The sequence below is a fragment of the Nothoprocta perdicaria genome, unplaced genomic scaffold, assembly GCF_003342845.1.
Source record: "Nothoprocta perdicaria isolate Ctin4 unplaced genomic scaffold, notPer1 scaffold_8, whole genome shotgun sequence".
In the NCBI taxonomy this organism is placed as follows: domain Eukaryota; kingdom Metazoa; phylum Chordata; class Aves; order Tinamiformes; family Tinamidae; genus Nothoprocta; species Nothoprocta perdicaria.
Window position 1 is genome coordinate 1,546,545 of NW_020456087.1, and position 12,145 is coordinate 1,558,689.

The 12,145-nt window shown below is 40.7% G+C and overlaps 1 protein-coding gene across 1 annotated transcript in view; it reads right to left on the reverse strand.

Annotated features, from left to right (window-relative positions):
* Nucleotides 1–8,043: 8,043 nt before the first annotated feature.
* Nucleotides 8,044–12,145, reverse strand: part of SPRED1 (sprouty related EVH1 domain containing 1) — a 54,152-nt gene continuing 50,050 nt past the window's right edge. The window contains exon 6 of the mRNA XM_026051803.1: nt 8,044–9,755. Within this exon, the coding sequence (XP_025907588.1) occupies nt 9,096–9,755 (660 nt within the window). The 3' untranslated portion in view covers nt 8,044–9,095. The remainder of the gene's footprint in view (nt 9,756–12,145) is intronic.

A 12,145-nucleotide genomic window follows, 5' to 3' on the forward strand; every position in this document is an offset into this window, starting at 1 on the left:
AACTACTGTATTCCAATGAACAGGAAACTTGGAGAAAAACACCAGTGAAAACATCTGGGAAGAATCTTTGCTTCCATTTGGGCTTCACCATATGACAGCGCAAACAAGTCACTAGTAAGTGTCATCTAACAATCAGTATCAGAAATAGAAGAATGTAAAGACTTCTCTACTTTAGGCATCACGTAGGTAGCATGAAAGGAAGAAAAGATCTCTAGAATTCATTTGGACCTTTAAAGACCTCTGTACTCCAGCTATGCTCACTGCAACTGAGCAGCGCCTGTTGATACCCACCACATCTTGACCAACTTTCTCCACTTCTGAAACAAATCAAGACTCCAGCACAGTGACAACCTTGCATGATCTTCAATAATCTGTTGTTGCAGGTTATTGAGATGACCCTGTCCAGAAAAGGAAACAAAACTTACTGAATAGTAACACTACTGTGTTTTTCCCAGCCCCATTTCAGGGCTTATTTAATGTCTGGTAAGTAACTAACCAGACATGTCAGCAGCTGGTAAGATACTGCATGAAGAGCTGATCCTCCAGATCAGAGGTTCTGTAGTTATATCCTGACCACTCTGTGTAGTGGAAACAGGCAAATAATTAATTGCAAGATGGATTGCTGGTGATGAGGTGCCATCTGATCATCCACATCAATATGCAAACTGAAATTCTCCTTAGGCTGCATAGTAGATGCCAAAACTTCAATGCGTCCCGGAACTGGGCTCACTGAATGGTCTCACAGCCAAGACTTTCATCTTGAGCGATGCTGTCTGATGGCATGTCAGTCGCTTTGCTTTTGCAGACATGAATCACTCATGATGTCAACCTTTCCTAAATGACCTTGGCAACGCATAGGAGCAGTTTCACTTAAATGCTCTTATGTTCATTTACCACACAGACTATTTTGAGCTGGCCATGCTTAAAGATCTCTTCTACAATACAGTCATTAATCACATAGAGCCCATTTTTTAAAAGGCCCGTAACCCAGGAAGAGATCCATACACATAGCAGACTGTATTTTAACTGTTTACAGACCGATTTCACTTTGATACCTTGCACAGAGCAGTTCTTTAACCTGCAGCCTGGTAAAGAAGCCTGCGTTTGTTAAAGGTTCATATGTGGATGCGTGATGGTAAGACATACCATTACTGATTTACCATATGTCACATGTGCAAGTCAAGAGCAAGTGCATATGGTATCCTGTCCAGGGGCCTGCACAGGACTCTGTTGTGCTATCCCACGCCTGTCCCATGAAAGGGAACAGCTTTTGTGGACTTCTTAAAGGATTGAAAAAAAGGATCAAAAGTAGGTTGCTAAGTGCAGGCGTTTAGAAAGAGAGCAAAAAACTGCAAATCGAGGTATCAGGGCCTGATAAAAATCAGTTACCAAATGTAGATAACTTTGCCTTTGAGCTGAACACAACTGAACTCTAAGCCTTAGGAGGCTAAGGTTAGACATTGCTGTTAATTAATTTGCTGTTAATACATTATTAACAGCAAACACATACACTAGGCGGTCTGCATTGTAAAGATTAGTTTGAAAGATCTGAAATTACATCAAATGATGTATAAATACAAAACCCTAAAATTGACCCTGTTTTCAGATTTTTTTTTAGTAGCTCCTGTTCTTAGCATATTTTTGTGATACAAATCCACAAGCATTCTCATCCTGCTTTTGCTTCTAAATGTAAATAAGTATTTTAAAGAAAAAGAAGATGAAGAGAGGATGGAGATAACGGTTGGGGTGAAGGAGTTTCAGCAGGTACATACAGGCCATATGTCCATGCAGGGCTAGCTGTAGGCAGCCATTCAGGAGGGCGAAGCGATGTTGATATGTATGTTGCATTGAGATCAGGAGAGTACAGCATTGCTGTAAGGTTATGTTTTCGTCTTAGTGAAGTAGATTTCTTTTTTTGCTCCAACACTGCTGTTAGACCTCAAGGCTTACCTTAGCAATAAAAGATCTGTAATTAATACATTTAGGAAGACCCTACTGTCAGTGGCCAGAACAGGTGTAATGCTCACAGAAGTTTGAGTCAGACCAGAAATATCAGGATAAGTGAATGAAGAGGGCACAGAAAAAACTTGTCTCAGACTCCAGACAGTTTTTAAAAATGCTTTTAAGCTAGCTTGTAAATCTGTGAAAGGTTTGGAGGACCTGAATTCTGTTATTCGAGTCAGGAAATTTGGGGAAGGCTTTTCTATGCCAAAAGTTCATGGGAAGCAGCTGTTCAAAGTTGATGCAAAAACCCGTGCATAGTTTAAAATTTCATTAAATATATTGGTATTTTAGAACTGTGTCAGTGCAAAGTATACTGGTGAAGATCAAGAACAGTCATTCAAGCATACTTAAAATATTCACACATGAATGTAGGATTTGCCCTCAACTGAGAGGCAACATTTACCAGGCATAGTGTAACTTTTTTTGAGGTTGCTGTTTCTTCTGCAATTTTTTCATTTTCTAAGAAGCAGATCACAGATCACAGAGATGATTCAGTCCAATCCTTTCCCCCTGCTCACGGCACAGTCAAGGCAGGTTGCTTGGGTACTTGTCTAGTTGAGTCTTGAACATCTCTAAGGACAGAAACTCCAGAATCTCCCTGGATAATCTGTTTCAAAGGCCATCTGGATACAATCTTCACAACCATAAATTCAGAAATGTGACTTTTCTTTGCTGACACATCTTTGCTGAGATGTCTATGCAAGTTTGTCAGGAGGGAAAGATGTTCAGAAGTCTGACCACGTTCAAACAGGGAGTTAACTGTCTTCAGTTGGCCTGGAGACCCATGTCGAATAGGAACCTATTCAGATGCACAGGCCCAGACCAGCACAACTTACCAGGAGGAGCTGTCTATGCTGGGGCTAGAAGGTCCAGGGACACTGTCTAGTATGGAGCCAGGACCATAACAGGCATCACTATCTACTCAGGCACAGTGTGAGACTCCAAAGAGCCCAGGGAGGTCAGAAGAGGCATGGAAGTGATCAGAAAGCTTGACTGAAGTTTCTGGTGAAGAACGTTGCATCACTGTGTATTGCAAATATTGTATCATTTTGACAGCTCATGGCAGAGCAGGCTGATTTTGTGAACAGCACCCAGAGGACACTCTTCCTCCTCTGCCTGCCTTTCCCATCCCCTTATTCCACACACACAACCCTGACCCTCCGCTGCATGCACACACCTTGGGATAAACATTCTTGCATCTCACACCTCCACCAACTTCCAAGCAAGTATAGGTTAGTCAGATCCCTACCGTGGATGCTGGGATACACGCACACACCCTCCACCCTACAGAAAAAGCATGAAATGGGGAGCTATTCTTTTCCTCCTGCATTGCCTTGTTCTGTCTGTTTCTGAGCGATTCAATTCCATTCGTAGCTCCTAACTGGTGGCTGATGATGACATAGCTCTACAGACTAAAGTCTTTCCATTTGGATATAACAGCACATTGTGATCCATGACAAAAATCTGGAAGGTCTGTGAACCAGTGATATAAAAATACTGAATATTATTTCTTATACAGCAGACTAACTGCTACAGTTTTGCAGTGTCCTTCACTGCAAATTGCAGTGCAATTTGAAGTGTCCTTCAAATTGTGCCAAAAGTGCAATTTTTGAGAATAATTTATGGATTAACTTCAGCTCTGGATTAGACTCATAAGCCCCTGCAGTTCAGTTTGACTTATCAGTCAAAAAAGCACTCTCAACCCTCCCCCAACTCTTACCTGTCCTTTTGGTTTTTGTTTGAAATCAGAAGATTGTTCATTATCCATGAAATTAGAATGATTTGACAAAAACCTGACACTTCTTAAATACTTAACTCTCAAAAACGCCACAGGTAATGCTGAGTCACTTTCTCGTATGTGACCCTGCAATGAGAAAGTTCAAGGTAGAAATTGGTTGGATGAACAGCAGTTTTCCCACATATGAACGATTTGAGCCAGGGTCCCCCAAAGCTCTTGTGGGGATTATATCAAAATTGTAGCCAGTAAGAAAATATCTGCAAAAGTCAGACACAAATGAAATTAAATTTAGAATAATCCATCTAAAACCCTGACCACGGACCTTTCAAATTACCAAGTCCTACAGATTTGTACAGGTTCATCTTCCAGCCATTCTTCTTCATGAGCAAGTAAGTTTTCCTGGTCTATACCTGATTAACTTATACAAAGCTCAAAATTATACCCAAACATACATATTTCTGGCATGGCACAGCGTAGGAGATAGAAGAATATGTGCTGGATAGGTAATGAAAGCTCAAACGAATATAATCATATAAAGCAACCGACAGCTCTGTGTTCCTGGCACCTTCAGAACAGGATGGCAAGGACACGCACTGCTGTATATACAAAGCAACCTGGTACAAGCACATTTTCATTTAAAACATTATAGCATCTCTTAAAAAAAGGGTTCTCGTGATGCAAGATGCAGGTCCTTGAAGTTAATGCTATGTTTAGTTCTGACAGACTTTGATTAAGATGATTGAATTAACATTTTACCTAATAAGTAAGCGAGACAGGGCAGCAAAAAGACTACCTGGATTTACACCTTTTTAATCCGTTCTTGAGCTATGACATTTAACTTCATACACACCATTCTGCATAATGCCAACACAGAATGGAAAGAAACAGCTCAATGGTTTCATTTTAAGATAGTTTTAATCAGGTAATTACAGGAAAAAACATTGAAACAAGGGTGTTCTTTTTAAATGGTATTATCTGCTATGTCAACTTACAAGATATAACAAACCAGTTACAAACTTAACAACATATTTACATTATATACTGAAAGTAACAAGCTATATTCTTACACATATAGGAAACACCTATGGGGTGAGTTAACTGAATTATACACCATTTAGTAGAAAGAAATAGCAGTAGAGGTTTTAATGGAAACAATATACACGTGAGGCACTTCGAGGTCATTAGGGTGGAAAGCAAGAGACACCGAGCAAAAGAAGAGAAGTTATGTACAGTTTATACTGTAGTTTATACTCAAACACAAAGGCAGCTTCTTCACTGAATGCTTTGATTTCTTAAAACTAAACACAACTCTTGCAATTACAGAAAAGAAGCTTCTGGGGGTGGGAGGTAAGCTTGTATTTATCAGTGCATCAAGGGAAATGGAAGTTTTAACCACCCAGCTGCTGGACTAACAATACCATAAGGAATCCTTTAAAAAATATTATTCTGTTGTCAGCCTTTACTTTGATCTTCATTTTACTACTATCAACGTCTCGCAGTACTGACCACATACAATGCCATCACTTCTGGAGAGATACACAGTCTAATTTAAAAGCCGTGCACTATTTACATGGGAATTCAACACCATCCTGCAGGTACGTATGGACGGACCATCCTGAAGAGAACACATCCGAAATGGGAATGTTAATAGTCCAGCGTGCAAAATGAAGACTTTCTTCTAAACACCTTCAAAACCCCCTCGCTTTAGCGGAGCCGTGGGGGTTAAGCCTCTGCAGAATATCCCTCACCCGAGCCCTGGACACGAATCTGAGCTTGGTGCCACCGTATGAGGGAGTTCCCATAGTAACTGCAGGGCATCGCCAGAGTATTGCTTTGGTGGGGGGCACGGCTGCAGCGCTCACGCACCTGGGCACCTCCGAGCCCATTTACGGCCCCAACCAAAACGGCGGCTGCCGCCCTGCGCACCAGGATCCCTCCTTCACCCTTCTGCTCCCGGAGGGGTCTGCAGGGGACAAACACGCGAGTGCAGCAACAGACTCGGAGCGATTCTCATCTCCTTTCCGATTTCCTCTGCTCTTGTGTAACAGGCCACTGTGCTGCTCTAAGCCTAACAAAACCTATGATTAAAACGTGTTTACTTTTCGATTAACACGAACTTTTAAGAGGCACAACAAAAACCAAGAGTTGCTGTATGAGTCCAAATTACTGCAGATTCATAGCTAAAATGTACTGCATTTTCTGTAGCTTAAGTTCTGCCCCAACAGGCTGTTACATAAGCCGCTGTGCAAGCCAAGCCTATGCCTGAATGAAGCCAGTTTTCTCCCCAGTAGATGGTGCACGAGCACTGCCTCCGATCTACCTCCCCCTCGTCCTTTCAAGGGGAAATACTTAATTTTCATGGTAACTGAGGCTTTCAATAAGCCAGGGAATTGATATTCAGCGATGGTTTCCCAAGGCTTGGGTGTCCCCTTCAAGCCACACAAAGCTCTGCTACTACATGCCTGAAAAACTACAGTTCTGACGTTTGGTGAGCAGGGAGGAATAAGAACTGGAGAAGCAATTTCTCTTTTCTCCTCCAAAAGAAGGGAAAGAAAGTATTTCTTCCTCCCTTCAGAAAGTATTTCAGAAGAGAGAGAATAAACTTTACTTGCTGCCAGAAGCAGGAGCCGCAAGTGTAAGAGCTACTGCTGCAGTGGGGCTGCGCTAGCTCCACTTCCCATTGCTCACCTCCACACTGCACAAGTGGGGAAGGCTCCTACCGGGAGGAAACGCAGTACGTGTCCATCCTACTAACACGAGCCCGGCGCAGCCACGCGTCACTGCGGCGCTTTAGCTCGCGCCGACGGGGCCGGGCAGCCTCCAAGGTCCATCACAAGAAGAAAACCCGAAACGTAGGTAATTTTGTTAACGTTTTTAGATGAAGCACGTCTTTAGGAAGTAAAGCGAAAAGATGAAGACACCATTCTAGCAGCAAAGTGGTTAAAAGCAAATTGAAAATATTAACGCACAAATTCAATAAAAATATTAAAGCATATATGTTGCATATAAAATACAGTACAGGACCAGGAGTTTCACTACGTTGTATACTGCTCAGAGGAAATTGTTAAGCTCATTTCTTTCTGAAGTATATATACAAACAACACGATTCTACAGCATTTTCCTATACAGCCAGCAAGTTCTTTTCTTAGGTTGCTCATCTCTGTCTTCACCTTGAACTATGAACCTAGCACTTACAAATACTCTATTTCTTTCATTCACAAAAAACACCATAAATTCCCATTTCACCAGAGTTGTTTTTTAAAGTTAACAGTCTATTCTAGGTAACCAGTTTAGCTGAAAATATGTGAAGCACAAAAATCAACCAGAGTAGCAGCTTTCAAATATATAAACAGTAAAAACCAAGACTGCTGCTACAGCATCATATTCTTGGACTTAATTCATCCAATCAACTTTTTAGTACAAAACTAGAAGCTCTTTCGTAACTTCTACAGTTATCAATATATTTGTCTTCTTTTCAATGTGAAATAATACTTTGAGATGATCTATGTACATAATGTGGTCAATTCAAGCTGTAATATAAATATAAATGTTTTCTTTTAAAAAGTATTTTACAGACAGATGTTATATACATTTGCTTACTTTACTCCTGGGCTACAGAGAAAAATTAAAGGCATTGATACATGCAGAAAGAAAAATTACACAGAATATATTGAAAAAATGCATAGGAAATGAGAAAAGTAGAGTCATGTGCATCTTTTAAAATCAATTAGTTATTTTGTTTGCTCAGTAACAAGGGTACTGAGAACAGTCTGTCCCACTCCAGCCAGGATACCAAATAGGCACTTTCCTCAATGAAGGACTGACTATCTTGATTAGTTTTGCATGTCTTTAATGAGAAGTAAATGTTTCTTACTTCACAAAATAGCAAAACATATAATATCTTTAAAAATTTGCTAGGGATTAATCTGTTAAATTCTTATCTGAAAATTAGGCATTTAGTAAAATACAAAGCTGTAAGGAAAACATAATACAACCACCCACCCATACAGGCACACACACATTCACTCTCCCTGCCTCCCAGCCTCCCTCCAAACTCACTCAGTTAGGAAGTTCACTCCAATTTTGCCTGAGCTATAACTTATTTCTCAAGCAAAATCTTTTGCTGGTTTTTTTCTCTCTCAAACAAATAAAAAAACACATTAGTTTTGTTCTTGCCCACTCAGAGAAGAAAAGGTTGCAGTTAAAATAATGAAAACAATTTCACTTTTGTTATTAATCTTTTGTTTTAATCATAGTACTTGATAAACAGCTGAACAGGATCCTAGTTTAACAGAAGGATAAACAAGAACACTGATGACAACTTGTTACAACTGCCTTAATGTACCTTTCGCTTAATGAACATTTGTATACGTAATAAAGGATTTTTGGAGGACACCCCAAAAGAAAACAACTTGCTGGTTGAGCAACAGAAACAACTTCCTTTTTGCTATTATGTTTAAATCAAAGTCATTTATATATAAAAATAAATGTTATGTTCTAACAAGAACATTTTAGACAATTACATCTGTGCTTAACAAAAAAAATATTGGTCACTCAAGACTAGAATAATTAATATTTTAAAGGTTTTTAGATTATCAGAATGTATGGATACAACTCAACACAAACTGTAGCTGAAGGGAAACAGGACTGAAAATATCAATTTGTCCATCTGGAATAAAAATGCAACTAAAACTAATTAAATATTTAAAATACTATCATGGAATGTGACAGTAGATATGGTCCATACCTACTATAACAGAGGGAAGGAAAGTTTAACATGTAGTAATTCGTACCTTACACATTTAGTTAAATATAAACATTTGTTATTTATACATAAAGTCGCTTCCAAAAAACTATTAATAAGTGATTTAGTTGCACTTAAAATCAGCTTCACTTCTCATTTGCCAAGTATTAACTTTTCTTAATCTTAAATCAACTGTCACTAGTGCACTTTTAGTTAAAATTTCCCCTCAGATAAGTTTTAATCCTTTTAAAAGAGCCCCTTCACCTAAACCACGAATGTACAAAGTGGCAAAAAGTTAATCCCTTTTAGTATAATCGCAATTTATATACTCATTTTATAGCCAATAATAAGAACAGGCTTTCCTTTGCCAAAACTCCTTCACAACTCGCAGCCAACGCCATGCGCTCCAAGGGAACAGTCAGGCACGGCCGGCACTTGTAAAATGCCAAGGTCCGACAAGTCCCGGCGCTCCCTCCGCATCGAGCGCCTCGCGCGGGAAAGACGCCCCCCGCCGCCGCTCGCCGAGAGGAAACAAAAAAGAGCTGTCACAAATCCGCGTTCGAGGCTTGCTGGAAAGAAGGAGACCGCCGCGGCGCCGCGCGGCCCCGCTCACCCCGCGGCCTTGTGCTTCCCGCCGCAGCAGCCGCACGCCTCGCCGCAGTGGTGGCACGCGCGCAGGGGCAGGTAGCAGCACATGCACGGCGCCACGACCGACAGCGCCACGAGCGCCAGCCAGCGCAGGCAGAACTTGTCATCGCTCGTGTCGCACGAGCAGGGGTCTGAGAAGTCGCCCTCCGAGTCGGACATGCAGTGATAGAGCATGCTCTCTGCGCAAAGCATGCAGCTAACTTGGTAGATGCATCTCTTGATGGGATCCGGAGCATCTTGACATTTGCCTCTGCCGTTATCTTCGTGATTAAACCTCTCCTGGCAGTATATACAGCGGGAGCGCTCCCCATCCTCTTTTCTTCTCTTGGAGTTCTTAAATTTTGAGGAGGAAGGCTGAGTTTTAAATACCACAGAACCCTTTGAGTCTTTCAGGGAATTCAGCTTAGTTCCATCCCCACACGGGTATAAATAGTCAGATTTTTTATTGTCCGATTTAGAAAATGGTATATTTGAGTCTGCATCATCCCTCTCCAGGTCATTCTTCCACATGTCAGGATGCCTGTAGTCTGCATAACGACGTATCAAAATATCCCGGGGGTTTATTCTTACGATTTCATCTTCATCCTGAAAACTCACATGTCTGATTGACTTCAATGAGACCTGAAACAGCAACGCAAGATAAATTTACTATAGCAAAGTCCCACAATTCTACCTTTATACACAGTAAAAAACAGAGTGCAGATTTTTACATTTTTTCCTTGCTGTTTGAAGTTTATATTTTCTGCTTTTTTTTTTAAACTTTTTTTTTTTTTTTTTTTTAAAAAACATTTACAGACTCCTCCAGATTAGGTAGCCTTTTGCATGATACTGGTACCGAGGTTTCATATTCCTTTCTAGTATCTCCCATAAAGAGCTCTGGGTATTTTGGGATTCACATAATATTTCATGCTATTCTTTGAATTAAGCTTTTTTTTTTTTTTAATTTTATATCTTACAGTGGCAATGAATTCCACATGCAAATCCTGACTTTTAATTGCAGAGACCACCTGCTGCTTTAGGAATAGCTGCCCAATACTTTTCCTTAGAGTTACTCATGTCTAAGTGTCACAAGGATATTGTGTATATGTATGTACATGTATAACAGAAAATGAGTAACCAGTGTCAAACACTATTCTACACATGGATTTTGCCATATGAAGAATAACATTCTGCTAAGTTCAGTAGCAGGATGATTAGACAAGTTTCTTACGCTCAGTTACAGTGGTTTCTTAATGCATCTCCCCTTTTTGAGTGTTTAACTTAAACAGGTTATCTTAGGACACAATCAGGCAAATGGGCAAGTGCTTTCTAAATTCTCTTCTTGTTATGAACTGACCATAACTCAAGACTTTTTAGCCTTAAAAGGCAAGTAAGAAGAAACAGGCTAAGCACAAACACAACAACCAGCACAGAGATAAGCCAGAGCTCTTGTTTGTTTTGTCACATTATGAAAGGCCAAGGGGCAAGAAACTAAGTTTTAGAAGGTGGCAAATTCGAAACATCCCAATCGAAATATCACAGAATTTACAGGCAAGTGTGAGATAGGGGACTGCAAGTGAATGCAGACTGAGGAACACATGGCAATGGTGAGAAGTGTCAAGTATAAATCAGCAACAGTCACAACATTGCAAAGAATCAGCTGTTGAATGCTACTCAAATGACACTGCAAACTGACTTTTAAGAAAGGGTGCAAGTAATGACAGGATAAGAATTTGGCACATGCGTATGGAAGGAGGTCCACACACCTCGCAGGCAGTGGGGCACAGAAGCGAGAGTCTCCATTTGTCCCTGGGTTCCTACCTTGCAGAGAGACAGTTCTATTTTCCCTATTCTATTTCCTATGATGGGAGCTGTAACATAATCGAGCTTCAAGGCAAATTCCACCTCCTCCTACTGTCAAATGCAGCCTGCCAACCATCTCACAGAAGGGACAGAAAACCAATCTCTAATCCACTCCTGGCCTTACAAATTACTCCAGAACCATGAATGACTTGGGAGGATGTCTTGGCCTGTGCCACTGCTTTGGGTGTTCGCCTTGTCAGTGCTGACCCAGCTAATGAGAAATAAGATATCTCTATTGTAGAGCTAAGGGAACAGATGAACTACATGTTTTTAATCTGTTGCAGTGAGAAAATATTAAAGATGATGGTTTGAGCTAACACACTTTATTTCACATTGCATGAGCTCCTACTACAGTGAAGTTTGCACGTCTCAGCTTCGGGGTAGGAGGCAGTTGTGGAAGGGAAAAGAAAGCAGCTTAAAACGTGCCAGCTCCTATTACGTAAGAATATCTGTAGCCTGTACTAACTTCCTTGCTTGGAAAATCCTGTGTGATACATTTTCAGTACAGAACTGTAATCAGAGCTGCCTTGCCCTGGGAGCTGCAACTGGAGTAAACTAACAAGGACATTTTTATTCTCGGCTCCAGCCTGCATAGTTGGACTTCCACAAAGCCTGGGGGTTGCAGGGTGCAGAAAGGCTGCATCCTGTCCAGCCGCAGCTGGACTCTGCTCTTCCCTACCGCCCGTCCCAGGCGCTGACGGAGAAGCTCTGGGGCCCCTCTTTGCTTATGAAGCCAGAAGCTCCAAATAGTGCTCTGCTTTCAAGTAGAAAGGCCCTTTGCCTCTGCATCAACAACTAATACGTATGGATTATTGGATGTTTTAATCTGTTAATAGCATAAGCTTAAGCAAAAAACAAACAAAACCCAACAGTTTAAAGATGTTATAAAGTTTCCATGTTTTACAGGTATAAAGGTTCTTTACCCCACTGCCCACACAAAATACTAAACATTTAATACACTCAATAAATCCCCTCATTAAAAAAACAAAAATACAAAGCCTCAAACAAACAAACAAAAACTCTCCAGCTCCAATCCCCAAGACAGCTAAGAGACATTAGAGAAAAATATAAACACTAATAACTGAAGAATGTGACCTCTCCTCAATCTTTGAATGCTTTTCATTTAAGGATAACAATAAATACACAGAATCCATTTTTTCCCCTAAATC